This window comes from Symphalangus syndactylus, chromosome 2 (genome assembly GCF_028878055.3).
Source record: "Symphalangus syndactylus isolate Jambi chromosome 2, NHGRI_mSymSyn1-v2.1_pri, whole genome shotgun sequence".
NCBI classification, from domain to species: domain Eukaryota; kingdom Metazoa; phylum Chordata; class Mammalia; order Primates; family Hylobatidae; genus Symphalangus; species Symphalangus syndactylus.
Window position 1 is genome coordinate 21,855,400 of NC_072424.2, and position 25,892 is coordinate 21,881,291.

At 45.3% G+C, this 25,892-nt stretch overlaps 2 protein-coding genes across 2 annotated transcripts in view; both read right to left on the bottom strand.

Annotated features, from left to right (window-relative positions):
* Nucleotides 1-25,892, bottom strand: part of ENO4 (enolase 4) — a 412,386-nt gene that overhangs the window by 381,540 nt on the left and 4,954 nt on the right. The gene's annotated exons all lie outside the window — the stretch shown is intronic.
* PNLIPRP1 (pancreatic lipase related protein 1) lies at nucleotides 1,817-25,093 on the bottom strand. The gene is made up of 13 exons (XM_055241525.2): nucleotides 25,048-25,093; nucleotides 19,520-19,674; nucleotides 18,897-19,022; nucleotides 16,560-16,694; nucleotides 15,102-15,215; nucleotides 13,487-13,607; nucleotides 13,268-13,387; nucleotides 11,292-11,410; nucleotides 9,937-10,066; nucleotides 7,295-7,403; nucleotides 5,871-6,038; nucleotides 2,235-2,355; nucleotides 1,817-1,918 (listed from the first exon to the last, which is right to left on the bottom strand). The coding sequence occupies exons 1-13, from the start codon at nucleotides 25,091-25,093 to the stop codon at nucleotides 1,817-1,819; spliced, it is 1,566 nt and encodes a 521-aa protein (XP_055097500.2).

Sequence of the window (25,892 nt, forward strand, 5' to 3'; positions counted from 1 at the left end):
CCAGGAAGGGAATGTGGGAGGAGTGAGTAGGGGCCTGGCCCTGTTCCAGCTCGGGTCTCCATCTGCTGCTTCCCCTGCCCCTGGAGATCCAACCATCTCTGCCCCTGCAACTGGGACCCAGGTCACCACAGGTCACTCCAAGGTTCAGAGCAGTGCCTCGGCCGAGTGCTTATGGACGTGGCCAACAGCCTTGGGGAGCCTCCCCAGCTGGCTTCCTCTCTCCAGTTTCTCTCTTCTCAGTTTCCCTCTTCTCAGTTTCCTTCCTATTTTAAAATTGTTTTTCCCAAGTCATCACCCATAGCTGTCAGTCTGGGAAGCATGGTGAGACAGACTGTCCTTGACCAGAGAGCAGGGCTCTCACCCATGGCCAACCAGCCACACCCCCTCCCTTATACCTTGGTTCCAATCACTACCCTCAGATGGTCCTTATCACTTCTGGGTATTGGCAGATGCCGCCTCCTCCTAGCTGGCCTCCCAGCCTGCAGTCTTGGTAGGACATCTTCTTTCAAGCCTGGGCCTGTAACAACCCTCTCTGTGGAGCCTTCTCATCTTGCTCCTTCCCTCTTCTGAAATTCCCTGGCCTGGGACCTACCTTGCTTTTTGTGCCTAGCAGGCAGCATCACAGTGCTTTTTCAGGGGCAGCCTCCCTAACAACGAGCACTGCCTGAGGGCAGCATGTCTTCTGATTTCCTCTCCTGCCTATGCCTGGCACAGGGGTGGGTACAGAGCTGGTGTTTGATAAGTGGCGAATCTACATTCCATTGATTGAGCTCTTTGCTTGGGGTGTGGGTTCACCGCGGATGCTGCTGAAACTGACAGAGAACCAGAGGGTTTGGTTGTCTCCCACTTGGTGCCACCACCCAAGGGGTGGGTGTCTCTGGCCGCCGCCGTCTTTGTCACCCTCGTCATCACCGCGGTTTACCGAGCACTCGCCTTGCACCCTGTCCTGTGAGGCCCCTTCCTAAGGTCGCTCTTTTGATCCTCGCTACGACCTTGCTTTGGAGGGACAATCGAAGCCCACTCGCTTTCAAGTCTTAAGTTCAATGATAGCTCGACGTGGCCACACAGGTTAGAAACAGAAGTCGGTGGCTGGGCGCGGTGGCTTACGCCTGTAATCCCAGCACTTTGGGAGGCCAAGGCGGGCGGATCACAAGGTCAGGAGATCGAGACCATCCTGGCTAACACGGTGAAACCCCGTCTCTACTAAAAATACAAAAAATTAGCCGGGCGTGGTGGCGGGTGCCTGTAGTCCCAGCTACTCGGGAGGCTGAGGCAGGAGAATGGCGTGAACCCGGGAGGCGGAGCTTGGAGTGAGCCGAGATCACGCCACTGCACTCCAGCCTGGGCGACAGAGCGAGACTCCGTCTCAAAAAAAAAAAAAAGAAAAGGAAAGGAAAAAAAAAGAAACAGAAGTCGGCACCAGGACTGCCGGGGTGGGATTCGGGGCTTGGTGAACCACGGAGAGACTCCCTGGGGGAAGTGGTGACTTGGGACACCGCAGGGCGGAAAGGCCTCCTGAAAGAACGCCAGCTCCTCCCAGGTCTCTGTGGGTTGGGCCCATGGGGACGCCAGACTGGCTGGGGAGGGGGGGTGCTCCTCGGGGCCCCAGCCGATTGGCTGACGGAAAAGCCCCTTTCGGCAGGTCCCGCCCTGGGCCCCGCCTCCGCGCCGCTCTGTGCTTAGGTGTCCGCGAGGCAGCCCCTACCTACGGGAGCGGGACGGAAGCCCGAGAGCGCCCTGCACCTGTGCCCGCCTCTGCGCACCTCCCCAAGAGCCAGGGCCAACAAGGGGTCCCCTCACCCTCAAAGCTACCTCCTTAGAGAGGCTTGTCCTCCCGGGCCTGCCGCGATCCCTCGGGGTGGTCTCGGTGAGCCAGGGAGGGTCGGTGAAAGAGGGGTCCGGGGCCCGGCCCTCCGACCTGTCGGGGACAGCGGGTCACTCTGTGAGTTTGAACAGCTGCCTGCCCCTCTGGGCCTCAGTTTCCTCCTTGTGAAATGAGGCGCGGGGCTAAAGGCTGGTATCCCCGAGCTGAGGCTCCGGAGTTCAGTCCATCGCCACCAGCTCAGGCACGGAGAAGACAGTCGACCCAGGCACAGGAGCCAGGGAAACTGTGTGACCCAAAGTTAATGGGGAGAAACCCAGGTATGGGGACGTGCTCGGGACATTTGCAAACGTTCCATTCCCAAATGTATCCCCGGGAGGCGGCCGCGGCAGGAGATAGACTCAGAGCATACAGATGCACCAGTGGATTTTATCGGTGTGAATGCAGCAGCCAGGTCGCCCCGGTAGCTTAGCCAGGGCATGAGAGTGAGCAGCGTGTCTTCCCGCACCGTGTCTTCGCTACAGAAGTTGTACCTGGGGAGAAAAGGAAGTTTTGTAAGCGTTTGGGTCACCTTAGCAAAACCGAGTAGGTTTTTTTTTTTTTTTAAGGGGTTAAGCCCAGGTCACAGTTGATGAGTGATTCAGGAGGCACGAGGGGCCACTAGGGCTGGAGCTGTAACCAGCGCCTGCAGCGCTTGCTGCCTGGAGGCTCTAGGACAAGGTCTGCTATGGTTCTGGAGTGTCACACAGGACGGTGGCCTCCGAAGGCAGGGACTCTCACTCCCTTGTCCCCGCAGGCGCCTGGCGGCCTCCGTAGGCCCAGCAGCGTGGCTTACAGAGGGATGCTGTCCTCCAGTCATTCTCGGAAGGGGACAGTGGCCAACACGCCCTGAGCCCTTCTCATCTGCAGCCAATTATGCTGCTTATTTCACTTATGCAAACTTCATCCTCACCACACATGTGTGAGGGGGTCTGATGATTAGTTCTACATTACAGGAGAGGAAACTGAGGCACAGAGAGCTCTCCATTAATCAGCAGAATAACAAAGATGCAAAAACAGGTCCATCTGATGCCAGAGGCTGTAGTTTCCATGGTAGGATCACACGTCAAGCCTTCCTTGACCTTGTCTTCCAGCTCTGGAGTCTCGGGACCTGGCGTTCCTCCCTGGAGTTCCTCGTGACCTTGCCCTCCCACATTTGAGTGCTTCGGAGCTAGTTATCTGAGGACTCTGAGGAAGGATGTAATAACTGGGAAGCTAAAGAAAATCAAGATTTTGGTCCAAGCTTTTCTCAGAATCCCCTCATATTTTTTAATAACCTTATTGGGGTATTAATTCCAACTAAAGGACCTGCCCACTAGGATTCCCTCCAATGACACAGTATCAAAAGAGAAAGGCAAGGCCTGGTGTGGTGGCTCATGCCTGTAATCCCCACACTTTTGGGAGGGCGAGGCAGGTGGATCACTTGAGGCCGAGAGTTTGAGACCAGCCTGGCCAACATGGTGAGACCCCGTCTCTACTAAAAATACAAAAATTAGCCAGGCGTGGTGGTGCATGCCTGTAATCCCAGCTACTTGGGAGGCTGAGGCACAAGAATCTCTTGAACCCAGGAGGTGGAGGTTGCAGTGAGCTGAGATCTTGCCACTGTACTCCAGCCTGGGCAACAGAGTGAGACTCCATCTCAGAAAAAAAAAAAAGAGAGAGAGAGAAAGGCAGCCCCCTTCATTTGTAGAAGAGGGCTCCCTGCCATGACTGTTGAGAGTTCCATGATAAGAACGTAACATCCCACGACGGTAAATGTAAAAAGTCTTATAATTAACACAAAACAATGCAGATGTAAGCCGATATTATTGTGGTTCTCTCAGGCCTAGCCACCTGTGAGCTTGGAAGCTTTGCCCCATTTCTTCACTTGTGTTCCTTGGCCTTTCCCATCTTGTCTTCGGTGTTTCATTTTTTTCCTCCAAGAAGCCCTAACCTGGCACCAGAGGCCTCCGATCATATTCCCTGCACTTGGGCCCTGTCGCCCCTCATGCACCTGAACCTATTGCCCTGCCCCTGTGCCCTTCCTCCCTCCTACTCCCTGCCTCATCCTGAGAGCTGCCCTTCCTTCCATCACAGCCTCCCCGGGGCCCTCTGCTTTCCTCCTTGGCCACTGTCTCTCTGAGCCTCTCCTGGGAGTTCTTTATTTGATCTTTTGACCTTTCCTGTATAAGTCTGATTTTTCTCAACAGCTAAACTGTAAGCTCCTTGAGTGTAGGCTCTGTCTTTGCATCCCTTACTATTTGCCAGGCCATACAATAGGTACTTAATAAAGTCATTTGCAAGGGTACATTTACCAAAGGTACTTAATAAAGAAAGAGAGGAGGACAGGGAGAAATAAAGAGGGGGAAGGCTGCCTTTCTCTTTGGATACTGTGTCATTGGAGGGAATCCTAGTCGGCAGCTTCCTTAGTAGGAATTGAAATCCCAATGAGGTTACTAAAAAATGTGAGGGGATTCTGAGAAGAGCTTGGACCAAAATCTTGATTTTCTTTAGCTTCATTATTATTATTATTATCATTATTATTATCATTATTATTATTAAATGTTACTGGCCATTTTCATAACAGGAAAATGTTTGAGTAATTCAACTAATTCAATGTTTTTACTCCCCAAACTAGTTTGAGAGATTTGAAGCTGGTTTTGACTTTCCTCTGTTTAAAAAACCTGGTGTCTTATATCCAGCTGCTCTTAAGAAAGAGTCTTTCTGGAGCAGACAGCGAGGGGAGCTGCACTCAGCCACTGGAATACAGGTGACAGCTGATGGGCACAGGGCCTCAGGTGCAGCCTTAAGTAAGTTCTGTTCCATTTGCAGAAAGTTCAGAAAGCCTCAGCCTTTCCTTAGGAAACCTGGAAGATGCAATGCCCTGGCTGATTTGGCCTCGTATGTCTTACCCGTGAGCAAGTCATCTCCTGGGAACACCTCTCATTTTTAAGATTCCAATGATGCCACCACCTGACATGTTTTTAACTACACAGTCCCAGGATCCAGGCCATGGGATGCTTGCTAATGGGGCCTTGGGGAGCTGAATTTTAGAGGCTGAGTATCCTCTGACGGGGTCAGGGAGGAAAGGATTTGGTTGCACCTCCAGCCTGCACAGGGCTCCCGACCAGCCCGGCCCAGCCTCCTGTGTACCATGCTCTAGCTTATAAGGCTTCCTGGTTCCACTGACCACCTGGCAGGGCCAGCCTCTTTGTTCTCCTTGCCTCGTGGGGATAGGGATAACGTCACTGGGTCATCCAGTTCGAGGAGACCCAGATGTGGAGTCAGCCCCCATTCTACGCTGCCACCCCACCCTCCCCACCTGGGGGAGGGACAATCTCTGGGACCTGAACTCGGTGACTCCACCTAACCCCAAACTTCAAGACCACCTGTGGCTGAGAGCCCAGGATCTCCTTCCCACAAAGCCACATGTTCTACTGGCCAGACTTGGGGTCTGAGGTTTGAGAGACAGTCGCTCTGCCCTCTCAGGTCACCACACCAACTTTCCTCCAGCTGTCCCTTTTTCCTACCCATGGCCCTGTGCTTATTCAGGCCCAAAGCCAGGGAGGCCACAGGTCAAGATCTCACAAGTATTGCAACCCCAGTGCTTTCCTGTCCTATATAAAATTTTCGGTCTTTTCCTAAAACCGATTTATTTTCCATTTTATTATCCTGAAATGTGATTGGTCTTCTCCTCTTTCAAGTATAGCTATTCACTCGCCCGTACTTATAAACTTGTACCCTTCAGAAAGGATTTCTTGTTCTCTTTGTTATGTTTTCTCATTTTACCTTGAAAGTGCAGCCTTATCTTCTGTATTCCCACAGGCAGTGCTGAGAACACCCAACGAGGTGCACCCGACAGAAACATTTTATGCTCTTTGTCAGTTGCTTGTTTGGGGAGAAGGGGCCACAGATGGGTACATTTTCTTGGTTTTTCTTGCTTAACTACACGTAACTTTCTGGGGTGGGTTTTCATTATAACATGAATCTCTGCAAACATTTTTAGGCACCAGCCAGCAAAGATACATACACTGTCTTCTCTTCTCCCTTTTGCACAGTGATCTTGGCAGCACCCACTTTGGGGAGGGTTGGATTTATCACATTGTTATTCCAAAGAAACTTGACTTTCTCAATTGTTCCAACATCCAGCTTTGCATCAAACTCATAGGAATGGGTTGAGCCTGGTTTGAGAATCCCCCTTGAAATAGAGAAACGTAAACATCCCTGTTCATGGAAATGAGTTCTAATTACCATACGATGCCATGCTGCTGTTTTCTATTCTAGATTAACAGGATTATTTTTCTGAATTAATTTCCAAATAAAGGATGGAGAAATGGAAAAGCCAGCTATATGCTAGCACCTCAAACTATGGTTTTTAAAACTCAAGTTAATTTTTCCTTAAAGCTTTCTAATAGAAAATAAAATAGAATTCCTGCATATCATTTTATATGTTTTGGAAGAATTATTTGTGCAGTAACAAATTAGCCACATAGTATGGCACAATAAGCATGTGTTATTGTACTAATCAGAAAACAGGACATCTGAAGTAATATTAGATTTATGTTTAAAAAAACATCTATTAAGAGAGAAAGAGGCAGGGCATGGTGGCTCACGCCTGTAATCCCAGCACTTTGAGAGGCCGAGGTGGGTGGATCACTTGAGGTCAGAAGTTCGAGACCAGCCTGGCCAACATGGCAAACCCCCCTCCCTGTCTCTACTAAAAATACAAAAATCAGCCAGGTGTGGTGGCACATGCCTGTAATCTCAGCTACTTGGGAGGCTGAGGCACGAGAATTTCTTGAACCCAGGAGGCAGAGGTTGCAGTGAGCCAAGGTCGTGCCACTGCACTCCAGCCTGGGTGACAGAGCAAGACTCTTTCTCAAAAAAAAAAAAAAAAAAAAAAAAACAAGAGAGAGAGAGAGGACGAAATGCCTAGGTTTATAACAGAAAAGAAAAATTGTTAGCAGAAGTCTGCAATTGACTTCAGTACATAAAGTAATATAGTCCTGCATTGCTTAACAATGGAGATATGTTCTGAGAAATGTGTCCTTAGGTGATTTAATCATTGTGTGGACATCATAGCATGTACTCACACAAACGGAGATGGCAGAGCCTACTACATACCTAGGCTGTATGGTACAGCCTATTGCTCCTAGGTTACAAACCTGTACTACATATTACTGCATTGAGTTCTGTAGATGACTGGAACACAATGGTAAGTATCTGTGTATCTAAACACCCAAACATAGAAAAAGTACAGTAAAAATATGGTATTACAAGCTTATAGAGCAACTGTTGTGTATGTGGTCCATCAACTAAAATGTTGTTACATGTTGCATGACTATAATTAAACACCATTGACATATAAAGAGATGATAAGTGTTCAAATTAAGTGTGTGGTTTCAAGGCTGTGTGTATCATCAAATGAGACGTAGTGTTAAAATAGGAAATTACCTGAAGATACTGTACCGGTGAGTGTTTCCCTTATTTCCAAACAAAGCAACTTTGATCTGACCAGTGGCTGTTCTTCCAGACAGTGTGATGGAAACCCCATATCTCCAGCCTGCACAGGAGATGGAAGAGTTCAATTTATTCACATACAAAATAGGTAGCCTACATCCCAGACTTGTCTCCTTCTCTTACTCTGAGGCATCAAAGCATAAGAAATTCCTTTTTAAAAAATTATTATTATTATTTTTTGAGATGGGGTCTCACTCTGTCACCCAGGCTGGAGTGCAGTGGTGCAATCTTAGCTCACTGCCACCTCCGCCTCCCAGGTTCAAGTAATTCTCCTGCCTCAGCCTCCCTAGTAGCTGGGACTACAGGCACACACCATTACGCCTGGCTAATTTTTGTATTTTTAGTAGAGACAGAGTTTCGCCATGTTATTCAGGCTGGTCTCCAACTCCTGACCTCAAGTGATCTGCCCATGTCAGCCTCCCAAAGTGCTGGGAATACAGGCGTGAGCCACCATGCCCAGCCAAAGTATAAGAAATTCTATTTTTTAATCTACAAATCAAACAAGGCCTTAAGAAGAAGTATGTATTTAGCAGTATCCCCCTCTAGGACTGCATTGCCCAGTGAGGAGGTCACCAGCCATATGTGGCTGCTTACATTTAAATCCAAATTAAATACAATTAAAAATTTAGTTTCTCAAACTCATTAGCTGTATTGCAAATGTTAAATTGCCACATGAGGCTAATGGCTACACAGAATATGCCCCTCATTGCAGAAAGTTCTGTTGGCCAGCTCTGCTCCAGAATGGCAGTACGGTGAGGTAAGGTGAAGAGAGAGGGAATAGGAGCTTGTCTCCACATTTGGGAAGGTAGCTCGGGAGTGCAGCCTGGCAAGTACCTCGAGGGCGGGGACTGTGTTTCCTCTCTGCTCCCCAGGCCCTGGGCAGTCTCTAGCACAGAGTAGGTGCAAGAGCAGTTGTCACTTAGGCTCCTACCTGAAGTGCTATCCCAGGGCCTGCATGCACACACACACAAATACAAATACATATACACAAACATATGCATGCGTGTGCACACACACAAATACATATACACAAACATATGCATGAGCGCACACAAAATACATATACAGAAACATGCATGTGTGTGCACATACACAAATACATATACACAACATATGCATGTTCATGTGCACACACAAATACATCTACACAAACATGCATGTGTATGTGCACACACACACAAACCTACACACATATAACCACACACATATACATAGACACCCGCATACAAATACACACACATACACATGCACGCACATACACATAAACATACAGACACACGTATACATACATATATAAACACATGCATACACACAAAGGTGCATACACACATAAACACACTCACACATGCATGCATACACTCACATATGTGCACAGATGTACATTAATATACACACACATGATTCTTGCCTAACTCCTATTGATCTTTCATATCTTCAGAGACCTTGACCCTGACCCTCTTTCTGGTCAGGGCCAGGTTCTCTGTCCCATAATGTCATGGCAACAGCTACCAAGCCCAACACGCTTGTAGTTGCTTGCCCAGTTTCTGTCTTCGGCTGGATTATTAATTTCATGAGAGGGGTGCCTTGTTCATCCCCACATCCTCAGTGTCTAGCGTAGTCTGTGGCCCATAAGTAAATGTTGATCGAGGAATGAATACATGGTTTTTGAGTGTTTAATTTGTTGTTGAAATATTGGCAAGTATTCCATGCATCACAACATCAGTGGAAGGATTGATTAATCAATGTCTTCTTACAAAAAAATATACAGAGTGATATATATGGTGATAGAAATGTTCTGTATCTTGATTTGGAGGTGGTTACACAACTATTCATTTGTCCAAACTCATAGAAGTGTATGCTAAAAAGCGTGCATTTTGCCAAATATAAATTTACCTCAATAAATCTGACTTTAAAAACTATGTAAGATGTGTTATATATTTATATGAATATATAACCTCTGTCTTTACTGGGTCACCTCCTATGGAACTGTCATGGGGCAGGTTGGTACAAAGTGGCCCAAACATGCCCAGTCTCTACCCTGTGTCTTAGTCCATTCAGCAGGTTTTAGAGAGAAACCATCCTTCCCCCTGATTCCCGCCTGCACTCCGCCAGTGAGGCAGCCTCTGGGCATCAGGGATGCACAGACAGAGGGGAAAGCAGAGAATGGAGTTGGGCTTCTTAAGGGACACAGCCCAGCAAAGAGCTGGTACCAATTACATCTTTGCTGAATGAAGAGAAAAGGTGTGTCTGATGCGGCCTTAAAAAGAAAAGAAACAATGAACTGTGGAGTGGTAAAAATTCAGGGTAGCTGGTCACAAGGATGTGCAAATTGGCCTCGTTCCATTAATTATACTATTTGCTTGCTGTCATTTCATGCCACATAAATAGAATGGAAGAAATGCATACTCTTTCTAAATCCTCAGTTGACTTGTAATTGCAATAGTTTGGGTGAATGTGTCCATTTCTAAGATAATTAAAATGTACCCACAAATATTTCAGGTTGAAAGCAAGCCCCTCATTTGTAACAGAAACTATATATTTTCTTTACATGGGCAGGTAATCAAAGTGCAACTTACGAGCAAAATTGCTAGCCTCTCCTGTGTTCAAGAAGAATTTCTGCTGCTCTTCCCTTGTCCTGCCAGCAAATTTATCAGCATAGTGACCCATCTGTGGGCATCCTTGATCTGGACATGGGAAGCACTTGTCCTGTTGAGAAGAGATAGATGGGACTGTAAGGAGAATTTGTGTTTATATGGTTGATACATCTGAGGGAGCAGACACTCAATTTTCCTACAGCCTAAGCGTTCTCCTTTGTGACAACAAAGGGGTTGGAGCAGATGATCTCTAAATTACCTTCATCTGGATCAGGGTTCCCAACTTTTAGGCACAACACATTAGAATTATTTGAGGAGCTTTAAAAAATACTGATGCCCGGCCGGGCACGGTGGCTCACGTCTGTAATCCCAGCACTTTGGGAGGCCGAGGCGGGCGGATCACGAGGTCAGGAGATCGAGACCATCCTGGCTAACACAGTGAAACCCCGTCTTTACTAAAAATACAAAAAATTAGCCGGGCGAGATGGCGGGCACCTGTAGTCCCAGCTACTCGGGAGGCTGAGGCAGGAGAATGGCGTGAACCCCGGGGGGCGGAGCCTTCAGTGAGCCGAGATCGCGCCACTGCACTCCGGCCTGGGCAACAGCGAGACTCTGTCTCAAAAAAAAAAAAAAAAAAAAAAAAAAATACTGATGCCCAGTACCTAGGTTAGATCAATTATACCTTCTGCTGAGTGGAGGTGGTGAATGATAAGCAGCCAATTCTCTGGGACAAAAACCCTGGATTGCAGTGCTTACCAATTTCAGTGGTGTAAATACTCTAACTGTGGCCAATTTCAGGCTACCAACATGATGTCTCTGAATGTGGAGTTGGGAAGGGATACTCATGCTGGCTCTTGTGAGCCGGAATAGGCAGGCTCTAGCCTGTCATTCTTCCATCTCTCCCCTTGTTGCCAACCTGGCATATAGGACTCCGGCATCCACCTTGCTTTCTCTGTGGTGTGAATTATTCTCTATACATTCTTCTACTCTCGCTCTGCCCTTGCCAGAAATGTGCATTCCTGTGTTTTCTAAACTGTATCATTTTTAAGCCAGATTCAGAGGTCGCCTCCTGCAGGAAGCCTCTCTATATCATTGAATTGACTGCTCTTCTCTCTGATTTCCCAGTTTTCCCCTGCCACATGACTCATCTAATCTAAAATTTTAGCCACCTCCTGCCTAAAGTTGTTTACTTTTTTTCTCTTCCACTCCACAGGACCATGAACTCTGAGGGACAATGCAAAAAACGTAGTGAGAAGGCACTGCAAATCCCAAACACAGCAGGACAACAGTCCCATGGAAGGGCGATGCCCGTTGCTCGAGGCAGGACGATAGCTTACAGACTCAAAGGACTTGTAGGAAGCGCAGGGGTATGCAGCAAACCCATCAGGGTGGAGGATGCTTTCCAAGTAATACTTGTAGCTTCTTAGGTGATTGCAAGCCACAAAGTCCCGGGTTCCTGGGAAAACAAATAAGGAAGTCTGAACAGGTGGTTGGGTGCTGGAACAGCTTCTCTGCCTCTCTGTCCAAATGGGATGGTTCCAAAGTACGACCGTATTTTCAGAAACTTAAGATAAATCCAAAATTCAGCCACAACAATGACAATTAACATATAGAGGGTGCTTTCTGCATACCAGGCAACGTTCTGATCACTTTACATGCCTTGTCCATGTAATCCTCAGTCTTCCTAGGAGGTGGGTACCATATCATCCCTATTTATACATTATCATCTCATCCCTATTTTACAGAAAGAACTACGGAGTATAGCCTCAGATTTACAGTTGAGCTAATAGGTGGGAAAGCTGGTAATTAGACCCATACCCATCTGGTCTTGAGCCCATCCCTTTAACTTTTGTGCCATCTCATGTCCCAGGCACCATGCTGGAGGTCCTCAAAGACATGACCAGATGTGATATGATCAAGCCAATGCGAGGACATCTCCATGTGGCAGTTATACAAATAAAAACAAGGGCTGGATAACTTTAGGTGGCTTTGTATGAGCATCACTCTTATAGCGTCTTGATTTTCCTTGCAACCTTTCTTGGCTCCCTGCAACTCCTGCCAAGTGACAAATGTTACATTACACCTTCCAGACCTGGCCTGAGCTTGCTGGGCCATTACTGATGAAGAGTTTCGGCTGCCCTATGCACGCAAACCCTTATGAGGCTGTGAAAGACAAACTGCATATGTCCTCATTCTTTATTTTATTTTATTTTATTTATTTTTGAGATGGAGTTTCACTCTTGTTGCCCAGGCTGTGGTGCAATGGCATGGTCTCGGCTCACTGCAACCTTTGCCTCCTGGGTTCAAGTGATTCTCCTGACTCAGCCTCTCGAGTAGCTGGGATTGCAGGCACACACCACCACGCCTGGCTAATTTTTGTATTTTTAGTAGAGACAGGGTTTTACGATGTTGGCCAAGCTGGTCTCAAACTCCTGACCTCAAGTGATCTGCCCGCCTCAGCCTCCCAAAGTGCTGGGATTTATAGGCATGAGCCACCACACCCAGCCTGTCCTCATTCTTAATATTTGCTTTGATGGCATCCATATATGCCAAGCCATTTTGATGAAACTCAATAAAAATCTTTACTCATTACATTTGGTCAGACTACTAAGGGTTTTCTCCGTGTGGTGCCACATGACAAGCCTGGATGAAAACTTCACCTGTCCATTGTCCTTTTGGCCTCATTAGATACAGAGTCAGAGCTGTGTCTGCAGGATGCCCTTTCTTCCCAAGTGTGCTAGATCAACAATAAAGAATAACCACGTCCAATAGCAGTCTCCCATCTCACCTTCCTTAACTGTGATTGCTCCTTATTCCTACTCAACATGGGTGAGCAATGGCTCTCATTGTGCAAATAGGCTTGCTGTGGAAACCACTGGGAATGTTCTCATTCTAGCTACTGAAAGGAAGCTGATTACATCATTTTGAACCTTATCACTGACTCCCAAGAGAGAATTTGTAGCAAAAGTCTCTTAGTTACAGTCAGGATGTTTGCTTTTATGGTATTTCCTTTCTCTATTAGGTAACTACAAATTGATTGTTGGAGTCACAGCTTTAAGTGACAGTTTTATAATTATTTGTTGCTTGTACACGCCAGAACATCCACAGCAATGTTTTAAGGAAGCACAAAAGCAGTAAAGCTGAGATATAACAAATACTATGTAGCTACATTTTTTCTGAAATAACCCCCAGAAGAGGGAGTTGTATATTTTTAAAGACAGTTTCATTTTTATTCTTAAGATTTGCTACAGAAAGGTATTGGTCACTCCAGGAAACAACCTGCCCTGCTCCCTTCGCCCCACCATGACTTTACCTGCCCAGATTCCATCTAGATCCACGATCTGAGACAGGGCATTCTTCTTGCATCCTGGCATGCTCTCTCCTCCATTGGGGAAGAAGTCAAGATGACCCATCTGTTGGTTCGTTCCAAAACCTGAAATGTTTAGAACAACAATGAGCTTTTTGTCATGCAGGACTTTCATGGTTAAAACACAGTTGTGCATGCTCACAGCTGAAGCATCGTAGGTCTCACCCAAGAATGGGATCAGGGGAGCTGCATCCGTGTGAATCACATCAACAAAGTCAGCATCAGAGGGATCAAGTCGCACCTCTTCAGGAGTACTCTCGAAACTTGCTTCTACAGGATCCAACCCCTAAAGAGATGATCAGCACTGCAGAACAATAGACCTGACTGTAGATGTCAGCAGCACCAACGTGTACAGCTGCCCAGGCCATGCACTGCCCAACTCAAGGGGTACCATGCCCTGGAGTTATGCAGTGCCATGGCCTTGGGTGCTAAATATGAGGACATAGAGTCTGAATGTGGCTCATTGCAAAAGGGTTCCCAGTGGCGTGGATGGAGGAGGACAAACGAGCAAAGAAATTTAGATTTTGTTTAGGCAAGGATTTTTTCCACACCAGAGTCTCCCATTTACTTGTGTATCTTTCTTCAACATCCTTTCTCTCCCCAAGTTTGTAGAAAGAAAGGGTGAAGCAATGTGATATCATAGTTAAGAATACAGGTTCTGGGTCTAGGTTGCCTGGCTTCAAATTCCTACTCAGCTGCTTTTGGGGCAAGATGCATGACCTTGAGCGTGTCACTCTACCTTTTTGTGCTTCAGGTTCTTCATTTTACAAAATGCGGTGATAATGGCATCTATTTGATATGGTTGTTATAGATTAAATGAGTTAATATGTAGCACTTAGCACAATGCCTGGTGTATAGTCATGAGTGTATAAGTAAGATATTAATAATTATTGTTTTTGACAAATTTCCTTCTTAGTAGGGATCTTGGATTTGTTAATAGTTTTTGAAGACTTCGTTAGAGCAGCTGATAAAATAGGAACGTGAATGTAGTTGCCAGCTGCAAATAGAAGAGAGATTTCTTGTAAAGAGTTGCTTGAGCCAAACATCAGCAAAACCAGATCTGGATCTCAGTTGTCCCACGGATGAGCTGTGTGGCTTTGGGCAAGTTATTTGCATCCCTGAGCCCTTTTCTTCAGTTCTGAGAATTATATAAGAAAATATAAAACATTTTGTGCAGTATTTGGGATAAGCAGGCACTTAATCTATGCTTATCATAACAATTATAATAGCATTATTATTATTATCACCATCATATTATGTAGATATATCTTGTTGCTGTTATAATTCAAATGCTTTGATGGGGTTAAAAGAATGCTTTTGGCCATAACGGCAACTGGGTTTCTTCTACTAGTAGAAGCAGTGCGAAACACTTTTAAGGTTCTATTCTGCCCTTCATTTCAAAGAAAAGGGAGAAAGAATTGTCAATACAGACCCTCCTTGATTATGTTTTGCTCATGTTCATACTGGTCTCACTCTGCATTTTCCTGGGTGCCCAGTCCTGTTGAGAGACCGACACCACCAGAAAACCAGGACTCAGAAATGAGGGGCTAGGACAGAGGTGGAAGAAGCAAAGAGGAACAAAATCACCCTTCCCTTGCCGTGAAGGTGGCACATGAGCTTCTTGAGGACTCCCTAAAATGTTCTGTGCAGGCTCCAAGCAGCTCTATCACAGCCAAGGGGGGCAGTGAACTCTCCTTCAGGGGAGTTCTGAACTGGGCTGCATTCTTGAGACCTCATTCTGGGGTTTCTGGGGACAAAACTGGGGCCCTGCCTCTGGGGCCTTACCTGTGATCCTGCTTAGGCCTGGAGTCTTGCTGCCTGCCTCTCCAGCCACGTGGGCTCCCAGGCTGTGGCCGATGAGGTGAACTTTGGAAGAGGGGTAGCTATACTCTGTCTGGAGAGGGAAGATTGTATTTTCAGGACATTTTTTGCTGTGGTTTTTCTAAAATGCCAGCCTAATGGATATTACTCCTCTGCTGAAAATCTTCCATGCCTCTCATTGCCTTCAGGATCAAGCCCAAACTCATTCTGAAGGCCTCAGAGCTTTCCTAACTCATCATCTATTTTTCTAGACCCTTCAGCCAAACCCTTTGTTGAACTTTCAGACCCTCGAATACATCATAGCCTCTCACCTCTGGGCATGGTTTGTTCTTTTCTTCCTGTTGTTGTCTATCCCCCAAGCACTTGCCAGCTAACATCAACAGACTAGCCTTCAGCTCTCAATTTAGACGTCTCTTCCTTGGGAGACCCCCTTAATCCCTTTCCCCGCCCCATCAGTATGGATTAGCTGCCTTCTATGTGTTCCTGTAAAGCTCCTACTCTCCCCATCAGAACCCACTAATAGATCACACTCTACTGGCATTGCAAGTCTTCACTGCAAGCTCCTTGATGGTCTGGGACCTCATGTGTCTTCTTTACTTCCTCACATACTCCTGACATTGTGCTCCAAAAATACTGGTGAACAAGCAAATCAAATAGAGCTATGAGGTATTTGCACATGTTGATCTCAGAGACATTCACCCAAAGGCACTTCATTTATTGGTCTACCATACTTCTTGTACAAATACCATGGGTTTTGATTTCTGCAAGAGTGCAGAAGTTGATTCTTTTGTAGACCCTTTAAGACAGAAATGGCTGTAGTCATTACCTGGTATAGAAAATAGTCACAAAGGATTAGCAACTTAAAGAATTAAAGACTGAAGGAGTTAGCTATAACGAAACAGTGTAGGAAGAAATAAGTGAAATGATTGTGGCAGAAGGAATTCCCCAACATCAATAGCACCCACACCACCAGGCCAGTAGAGTTGGTACATGCTAATTGCACATACTGTCCGTTGGCTCTCTGTGGCTCTCTCTGGCCATGCTGTGTTTCACCCCAAACAGAGCCCACCTGGTGTTGTGGGTGAATTCTAAAGCTAGATGGTTTGGATCAAAAGGCAGCTCTTCTATTCATTTGCTTTATGACTTTGGGAGCAAACTGGTTAAACTTTCTGGGCCTCAGTTTCTTTATCTGTAAATTGAAGAGGCTTTTAAAAAAACCACTTTCTAAGTGTTAGCAATTCTTATTTTTGCTTCCACTGACATGTCATTATGAAGGCAAATTTCAGAGTTTTAGAAGTAAGGTCTGGATATCAATTCTTTCTCCTTTAATCCATAACGCTCAGCTGCATCTCTACCAAACAGAGACCAGCAGGCAGGCACTGCTTCCCTCCTCACATAGCCCATCCAGCTGACTCACCAAGAGGATGTCGAGCATCTGGGCCACCTGGGCGCCCACCACTCGCACGTTGTTGGCAGCCTGTGTGTAGGTGGTTTGGGAGCCCGTCTTCCAGTCCACGCAGATGCAGTTCACCTCCTCCACCTCAAACAGATTCTGGTGTTGGGGAGATAGCGGGGTTGGGGAGATAATGGGAGCAGGGGAAACCTTATCCAGCCAGGGCTCAGAAATGGCCACTTCTTTCTTCTCCTAGCTAGGGCATGAGATAAACTAGACTCTGTTAGGGAATCTTGTTGGTAATTAGGAGTTATCCTTCAGGGTGAACGCTATGAGAAAGGCAAACTGATTCCCCCTCCAGCTTACAGATTAATTGGAAGCTGGCCACTCTCTGGTTTCCTTCAACCAAATTCAGTAAGGTTAGTTAGTAAGGGAAAAACAATTGCATCATGAAAAGAGTCCTATTTTGAAAAGGAAAAGTTAGGTGCAATCTCCGGTGGCCAGTGTCTAAATGACCTTGCGGATTTCACTGTGAGGGGTCCTTTCAGGCTCTTGGCGATGCCCCAGGCTGCTGGGCATTCACTGAGCTGGAAAGTGAGAGAAAAGCTTCACTATTTTTATAGTCACAATGACACAGTACTTCATGGAGTAGACACATGTAGATATTTGAAAAATAGAACTGTACTGATTTAAAAGAGATTGAAGAATTCTGGAAGGAAAATGTCTTCCTGGATGTCAAAGGAGCTGATATATCTTTAGGAGTTCTGCCAGGCAGTACATATTACCAGCTTGAATTTAAAATGGTACTATAAATTTAAAATCCACTTGGAATCATTCCACATATAGTATACTAATATGTGTGATCACATGCACAGAGATAGTGGGAGTTTTCTCCTCAGGACTTTTCTTTTCTTTTCTTTTCTTTTTTAAGACAGAGTCTCGCTCTGTCACCCAGGCTGGAGTGCAGTGGCACCATCTCAGCTCACTGCAACCTCCACCTCCTAGTTTAAGTGATTCTCCTGCCTCAGCCTCCCGAGTAGCTGGGACTACAAGCGCCTGCAACCACACCTGGCTAATTTTTGTATTTTTAGTAGAGGCAGTGTTTCACCATGTTGTCCAGGCTGGTCTCGAACTCCTGACCTCAGGTGATCCACCCGCCTTGGCCTCTCAAAGTGCTGGCATTACAGGCATGAGCCACTGCGCTTGGCCAGGACTTTCATTTTCAAGCAATCCTAAGGAAACTTTCACAAGCCTGGAGAATTTGGAGTATAAACTGTATCAATAAGATGCTTATTAATGATAGGACAGGAAAGGTGCCAAGAGTGAAATGCCTGTTAAACCAAGGCCAAGTGCAGAATGACTTTAATTTTCTGGGTTTGTAATTTTTCCTTTTGACATTACTGGTTGGTGTTATTAATGTATGTGTGGAAGGCAGGCTCCTGGGGTAAATTCTTAGGTGACAGAAAAATCAATTGAACCAGTCTCCACATAAAGAGAAAGGATGATGGCATATTGTGGTATATTGCATGCACATGTGTGTGTGTGTTTGTGTGTGTATGCACAAGTTGTACACACATGTCCATGTATGTATGTGTGTGTGTGCACATGTGTGTATTCTTCTGTTGCTCTCCTTCTGACCTATATTACATGTAGGTGACACTTTCTATTCTATCATTGTAGTAACTTAATCTTAGTTTTCTTTTTTTTCTTTTTCTTTTGCCTTTTTTTATTTTTTGAGATGGAGTCTCACTCTGTTGCCCAGGCTGGAGTGTAGTGGCACAATATTGGCTCACTGCAACCTTTGCCTCCCAGGTTCAAGCGATTTTCCTGCCTCAGCCTCCCGAGTAGCTGGGACTGTAAGAGCCTGCCACCACGCCAGGCTGATTTTTGTATTGTTGGTAGAGATAGGGTTTCACCATGTACGCCAGGCAGGTCTCGAACTCCTGACCTCAAGTGAGCCACCCACCTCGGCCTCCCAAAGTGCTGGGATCAGTTAAATGGTCACAGTGACACATGTCAGCCTCTCAGGGATATGGGAAAAATTTGAACAAAAAAACACCTATAGTCCCTCGTTTATGGGATACAAAATACCCTCAGTAAAAACGGAAGCAGAAAACATTGGGCCTTGGTTTAACCAGAAATCACATAGTAGGAGTATTTTTCTGATAGCAAATGTGGTTGCTTCAGGGTGCAGATGTAGTGCAGAAACATGGAAAGGCATTTTAATTTTTGTGAAGAGAAGCATTTTAATTGCATAAAGTTACCTAATATGTAAAGATTTCTTGCGTGCATAAAGTGAGGCAGAGATGTTAGCAGAAGTGTTGGCCTCAGCTGGCCACAGGGATCAGAGCTGGCTCCTACCTTGCACATGTCTGTCACCCAGCTCTCATCTCCTTTGTCTATGAAGCCGTGGATGATGAACCGGGTCTTTCTGTCCATTTGAAAATTTGATGCCTCAATTGTTGATAGATCAGAGAGGAGGAGAATCTGTGACAGACGCAGAAGTGCTGCATGTTTTCGCAGCCCAGCCTCACAGGCCTATCTTTTTCCTTCCTCATCTCCACCTGTCCCAATGCCTCTACTTTTCAAAGCTTAGCAAAAAGCCACCTCTTCCATGAAGCCCACCCTGATCTCCCTTTTCCTGCCCCATCTCTCCAGGTGAGTAATCACTGCTTCCACTAGGCCTGGATTGTGGTTTGAGGTCTTACCTTCCCTGTGGTTCTTGTTAGACAGTAAGCTGTTTGCCCCAGACCAGAATCACACAGTAGCTAGAGGTCCTGGCAAATGCGTGAACCATTCATTCATTCAAGCCAACATTACTAAAGACCTGCTCTGTCTAGGTCTAGCCAGGTCTGGGGGGCAGCTTGAGGGATGGGGTGAGGCATGGTGGAGGAAGAGGGCACAGAGATAAGGTATTCGTGGTCTGCAGGGTGGGCGTAGCCCCGTGCCCAGTTACAGTGACATTTAAATGACAGAGGTCTCACTTGAAAGTTGTTTGGGTTTTCATTGGTGTACAGCAGGAAGCGGGTGCCGATCTTCTCAGGGCTCCAGGGGAGAATTTTTAGGGGCCTGATTGCTGTCCCACCCCAGGGCTCAGTGTCAGAAAAGCACCCGAGGTCCTCATAGCAAACTTCTTTTCCTACAGAGAAAGGTTGAATCTGCTCAAGGATTTGCTCTCGAGGTGTGCTCTGGGGTGTCACTGCTGTTCAGGCCTGGTCACTCTTCTGTTCAGTGAAAGTCTGAAGACAATGGATGAACCTACTGCAGCCCCTCCCACTCTTTTCTTGACCCCAGTGCCCACCTACTGGCCTGGTATCAGTCCCATTGAATCCCACATGGACACCATTGGTGCCTTTGTTTAGAACTACCATCAAAACTGGAAAGTTCTAAGTCCCATTCCTAGCTCTTCGGATACATTGATTTGACCAATGTGATCATGGGCATTGATAAGTCGATATGTTAACTCAGGCAGATGTTTCATGCTTTACCTAGAAATGTCTGGCCTTGGGCACCCCGAACATGAAGGTAGGCCACTTGGGGGATCCCCAGAAACGGGTCCCCCTTAAACTGCCCAGCCTACTCTCCCAGGCAGAGAGTGTCAGCCCACCTCTTCTCTCTGGTACCCTGGAGCTGCTGGGAGCTCTGCCACAGTTAAAGCTTTCTCTGGCCAGGGCTGAGAGCTTAAGTTTAAGCCCTTCCTACGGGGCAGGAGTGGTGTTTCTTACCTTTGGCTGCTCCCAGCAGGAAAAATGTGATTGTCCAGAAGATCAGCATCTATAATAAATTTAAACATAACTCAGTCTCACGGGGCATTGCCAGAGCAGTGAGCACAGACGCCCTGGACTTCAGTACTGTTTGCCTCACCTGTATGTCACAGCAGGGAGAAAGGGGTTGCAAAGGTGGCTTACCCTGTCTAATGTTCCAGATGTTCCCTCCCACCAGATCGAGTATCCAGGCCTTTCTAAAAGTATGTATTCCAGCCTTATCATTTGGACACTACTTCAAGAAAACAGCAGGTGATGATAGCCCATGCTGTGCGCGCTTAATACTTTGATCTGCCCAAATACACAAAACAAGATTAATAATAGCTGTCAAGTCTTTCCACAAGTCTGAAAAGATGACAGAAAGGAGGGAGTGAAGTCACCAACCTTGTACCTATGTAACTATGCATGTACTTGTGAGCTGAATGGGCCCCCACTTTTCAATTTTATATTTCATCACCAAATAACTTACAAGTCTCAATAGGGACACAGCAGCAAACCCTAATAATAGAGGATAGTATTTCTCACTTAGAATAGATGAAAATACCTGCAAATAGTTGAAAGTAAAGAGAAATCTTTGATTAAGAAAACCTCTTCTCTCTCTCTCTATTTTCCTCTCTCTCTTTCGAAGACTAGGAATACTGGGCATCTGAGCTTTGGAGAAAAATTCAACAGCCCCCACAGTAGCCTCTGACCACAATCCTCCCATTAACTGCCTATTCCACTTATCTATTGCTATGCAATGAACAAATCCAAAAGACAACACTTTAAAACAATAGCAATGATTGCATTATGCCACTATAATCTCAATAGTTGGGTTCAGGAGACCCCAGAGGCCCATGTCATGTCTGTTGAATTTCCCCAGGTCCTCTGAAGGTTGCACACCTGCAGATAATTCTTGGCCCCTGTAAGTCCATCATGATATAACCAGAGACCGCTGCATCTGTGAGCAGCCCAGCCAGTTCACACAGCAAGGCAGATAAGCCTTCACAAGGCAAACACCATGAGTGCCTCCCCTTGCCAAGTTAAATATGCCTCAGTATCAAAGTTCTCAATCTTAAATAACCAAAACACAAGGGTGCAGGCCTAAGGGCCTTCCTCTTAAGAAAATGGAAAGGACTCCTGGAATCATAAAGAATAGCTGCCAACTGTTACGAAGTCTTGCCAAGTACAGTCAGAATTCCAAGCACCTTACGTTTATTACCTAATTAGTCTTAAAACAACCCCATAAGCCTCTCTTTATAAATGTGGGAACTGAGGCACAGAGAGATAAGTAAATTGCCTAAAAAGTCACACAACTAACCAGTGATGAGGTAAGATTTGAATTCAGGCTGTACAGAGTTGTTGAATATTCAGTTGTGCTGAGCTAGTAATTAGCAAGCTTCAATGGATGTCAACCATGTAGAACAAGAGGGATACACAGAATGAGTCAAAAGAGAAAATGTGAAAACCCTCTTGGCCCCTGACCTGTTTCCTCCCCACTTCCGGGCTTCCCCAGGATAGAGAAACAGGCTAGACTTGATGATGGATTGGGAAGGTGGTCACAGTTCTTCAACCCTTCCTCCTCTACACACACCCTTTGCAATGTAATCTTGCAGCTCCTTCCATCAAGAACTGGAGTTTATGTCTCCACCTCTTGAATCTGAGCTAGACGTGGTATGACTTGATTTGGTCATTAAGTGTGGTAACAGCAACATCTTTGAACAACTCAAAGCCAGCTGGCCCCCAAGTATGTAAAGGACCCAGCCAAGATTAGTGGCACTGCCTACTGAACCCACTGTAACCACAGAGGCATGAGTAAATCCAGCCAAGACCAGAAGAACCACCCAGCAAACTCAGATTTCTTGGCATGAATAAATGCTTACTGCTTTAAGCCACTGAATTGGGGATAGTTTGTTATGCAGCAGTAGCTAACCAAAATAGGAACCCAAGCCAGGCCTGGGATTCAGGGACAGCAGCACCTGTTGCACTCACTGTTACTATTCTTCAGCACACGGCATCAGGTTCGAGCACACCCTTTCCTAAGACAATGAGGAAACTCCCCGCATCAGTCAATATACAATGTGCTCCAATGCACTGGCTCCTGTTTAAATGCTCTAGGGGATTTAATTAAGCCTCTAGCAAGGTTGAGGCTCAAGCTGCTTCTCCTTCAGAGGCTGTCAGAACAATTTATTCATTCCATACCAGATGGAAAGATTTCTGGGTGAGGCTTTCAAACAACAATAACAACTGGAAATTTTTTTTTTTTTTTTTTGAGATGAAGTCTCGCTCTGTCGCCCAGGCTGGAGTGCAGTGGGGCGATCTCGGCTCACTGCAAGTTCCACCTCCCGGGTTTATGCCATTCTCCTGCCTCAGCCGCCCAAGTAGCTGGGACTACAGGCACCCGCCACCATGCCCGGCTAATTTTTTGTATTTTTAGTAGAGACGGGGTTTCACCATGTTAGCCAGGATGGTCTCGATCTCCTGACCTCGTGATCCACCCCCCTTGGCCTCCCAAAGTGTTGGGATTACAGGCGTGAACCACTGCCCCCGGCCAATTTTTGTATTTTTTAAGTAGAGATGGGGTTTCTCCATATTGGTCAGGCTGGTCTCGAACTCCCAACCTCAGGTGATTCGCCCACCCCGGCCTCCCAAAGTGCTGGGATTACAGGCGTGAACCACTGTGCCTGGCAGACCCTGTGTCAAAAAAAAAAAAAAAAAAAACAGTGAAAAACAGGGGCCTGGGACATGCCGTAATGCTTCAGTATGGTAGGAACTTTTGCTGAAATTTTGAAACATCTGTGTATTAGTTATTAAATAACCACTGCCTGGACCCAGGAAATGCCTGCAATGAATTCCTGTTTAGGCAGAAAAGTGTTTCATGTCAGTTTCTTATAGTAGCCAATGGAGCCATTTGTTCATGGAGGGAGGTGGTAAGTAGAGGAGTGCTAGGATTCAGGATCCTTCTGAATAATGATTCTCCCATTACAACCACGCTATTCTCAATCATCACTATGTTGCTATTTCCTGGTCATCACAACATGTTTGCAATTGTTCAACTTGGAATAATGTATCTGTTATAATCTTGGTGGTAAGGATCTTCTCTTCACACAATGGAAGGCTTTGTGCGTTTGTGTCTATGTGTGCATGTATCTCTATATATCTGTACTCTACCCATCTAATATAGAGGTACATATACATATAATTGGGAGATTATATAAACATATAATGTTGGGAATTTTTACCATGTATAGAGTAAAAATATATATAAATCTCCTCATATTTAGAATATTTGTTAAATGGTACCATGAAGGTAGAACAAAAATAATATGAAGTTGAAGAACTTTTTATAGAAAGTTACATAAAATAACAGTTCAGATCACTGCCCTAAAAGTGTCTGTAGATGCAATTCCGTTATCTGATTTGTTCTCTTTAGAAGATGTGTATATTCCGTATCCTTACTACATAAAACAGATGGAACTTTGTCCTGAAAACAAAAAGCATGCATACCTGGAAGTCGTTTGGGTTCCCGTTGGTGTACAAAAGGAAACAGGTATTGACATCTTCTGGAGCCCAGGGCAATATTTTGAGAGGTCTTTCCTTAATTCCTGACCACAGGGCATCATTGCTGAAGCAGCCAAGTCTTGGGTAACAGACTTCTGTTCCTGCGCTCTCCTAGATGTGTTTCCAGGATATTAGTTTAACCTGAACACTCTTTTTAATAGCCTCTCTGCCAAAATGTGAGTTAATTTACATTTTGTGGCAGATTTTCCTCCTCTGTTTCTGCAAACGCCCTCTTAGCCAAACACTCACAGAAAATGCCACTGTTAGATACAGGCTACTGTTCCTAAAATCTACCACATAAGATCACCTCACTTCCCTTGTGTCTCTGTCCCGTTCCAATCTGAGACTCCTTTTAGCCTCTAAACTCAAATGTTTTGTTTGGGCCCTTGGTATTTTGGGCTTTGAGCCCATATAACTTTGGGCTTTGAACGGAGAGCTTAAGTTCATGGAAAGGCCACAAAACCGGTGTATCTCCATCCTGGCTGTACTGAAGGTCATCTCCATTCCTGTGACGAAGAAGCTGTTTACAAACAACCAAACCAAAAATCCATGGTTTAACACAACTCTAGGCTTGAATGTCACTCCATAAAGGAACAATCCAAAGAAGGGTTCTCTTTCCTGGGTAGGATAAATCTAGATTAATGGTAGGAGTAAGAGTAGTAGCTGTTGTGGGGGCTGCTTTTCTCAAAATCTTACCATGTGCCAGGTGCTAGGCAAGATGGCTTACTAATCTGACCTAATTCTCACAACACAGGAGAGGGGGAATCCTATTCTTTACATTTTACAAAGATTCTGAAGCACAGAGGGGTTAATGATTTTGCTCAGGATAATAAAGTTGTAGGTGGCAGAACCAGGGTTCAAACCCCTCACTTGACCCCAAGCTAAAGAGGCTAGATTTAACAACAACAGCAATAAATATATTCAAATTTAACTTGTACATATATATTTGAATTTCAAATAAGCAATAACATGTTCCACATAAATGTATCACGTGTTTGTGGGAAACAGTTGCCATTTATCTGAAATGCAAATTTAACTAGGCGTCTTAGATTTTATCTGACAACCCTACTCCAAGCACTTGTGCTGTTAGCCATGTACCTCCCTCTCTTTGCTTGTCATCCACATCATGCCTTGAATTCGGCTGCCATAGCCCTCTTGACTGTCGAACAGTGAATCTTTCCCAGCTCCATATTCATATTTTTTCTTACCTGCGACTGCTCCCAGCAGCAGTGAAAGAGTCCAGAGTAGCAGCATCTACACAAGGTTAAAAACATGATTGAATCTGGCTAAGTTTTTTTTTTGTTTTACAAGATTGGCATAATTCACGTTCATTTAGCCCTCTCTGTGAAAATGGGTAAATTCTGATAAGTTAGGCCTGGAAAACATGTTATAGCAACACAAAATGGACTAAGACAGCAGCTTTATTCATAGTAGCCCCAAGATGGAAGAAATGCAAATGTCCACTGAGGGGTGAAGGGATAAAAAGCTATGCTATATTAATACAATAGAAAACCACTCATATATAAAGAAAAGAACTATGAATAAATGCAGCAATATGGACATATCTCAAGCACCTTAAGCTAAATACAAGAAACACAAAAACAAAGTATGCATATCACATTACTATCCTTACATGACATTCTAGAACAGGCAAAACTAATCTATAATGACAGGGAGCAGGTCAGTGTCTGCTTGGCTTGGGGGTGAATTAGGGGAATATGTTCAGAAAATAATGGAAATGTTTCATTGTACACATGGACATATACATTTTTCAAGAGTTGATTGTATACATGGATATATACATTTTTCAAAACTCATTGAACAATACTCTTAAATTGGGTGCCTTTTCTTGTATGTAAAATATACTTCAATAAAATTGAAAAAATTTTACATGCCAGGCCCATGCTAAGTGCTCAGAAATTATTCATTTAATTGAATTCTGTTAAGGGTGGCTGACAACTGGATGGTTCTGTCAGTTCACTTCTCTTGATATTTTGATGCTGGTAATTCATTCATTCACTCATGCCTTGCTTCATTGTCAGTTGTATATTTT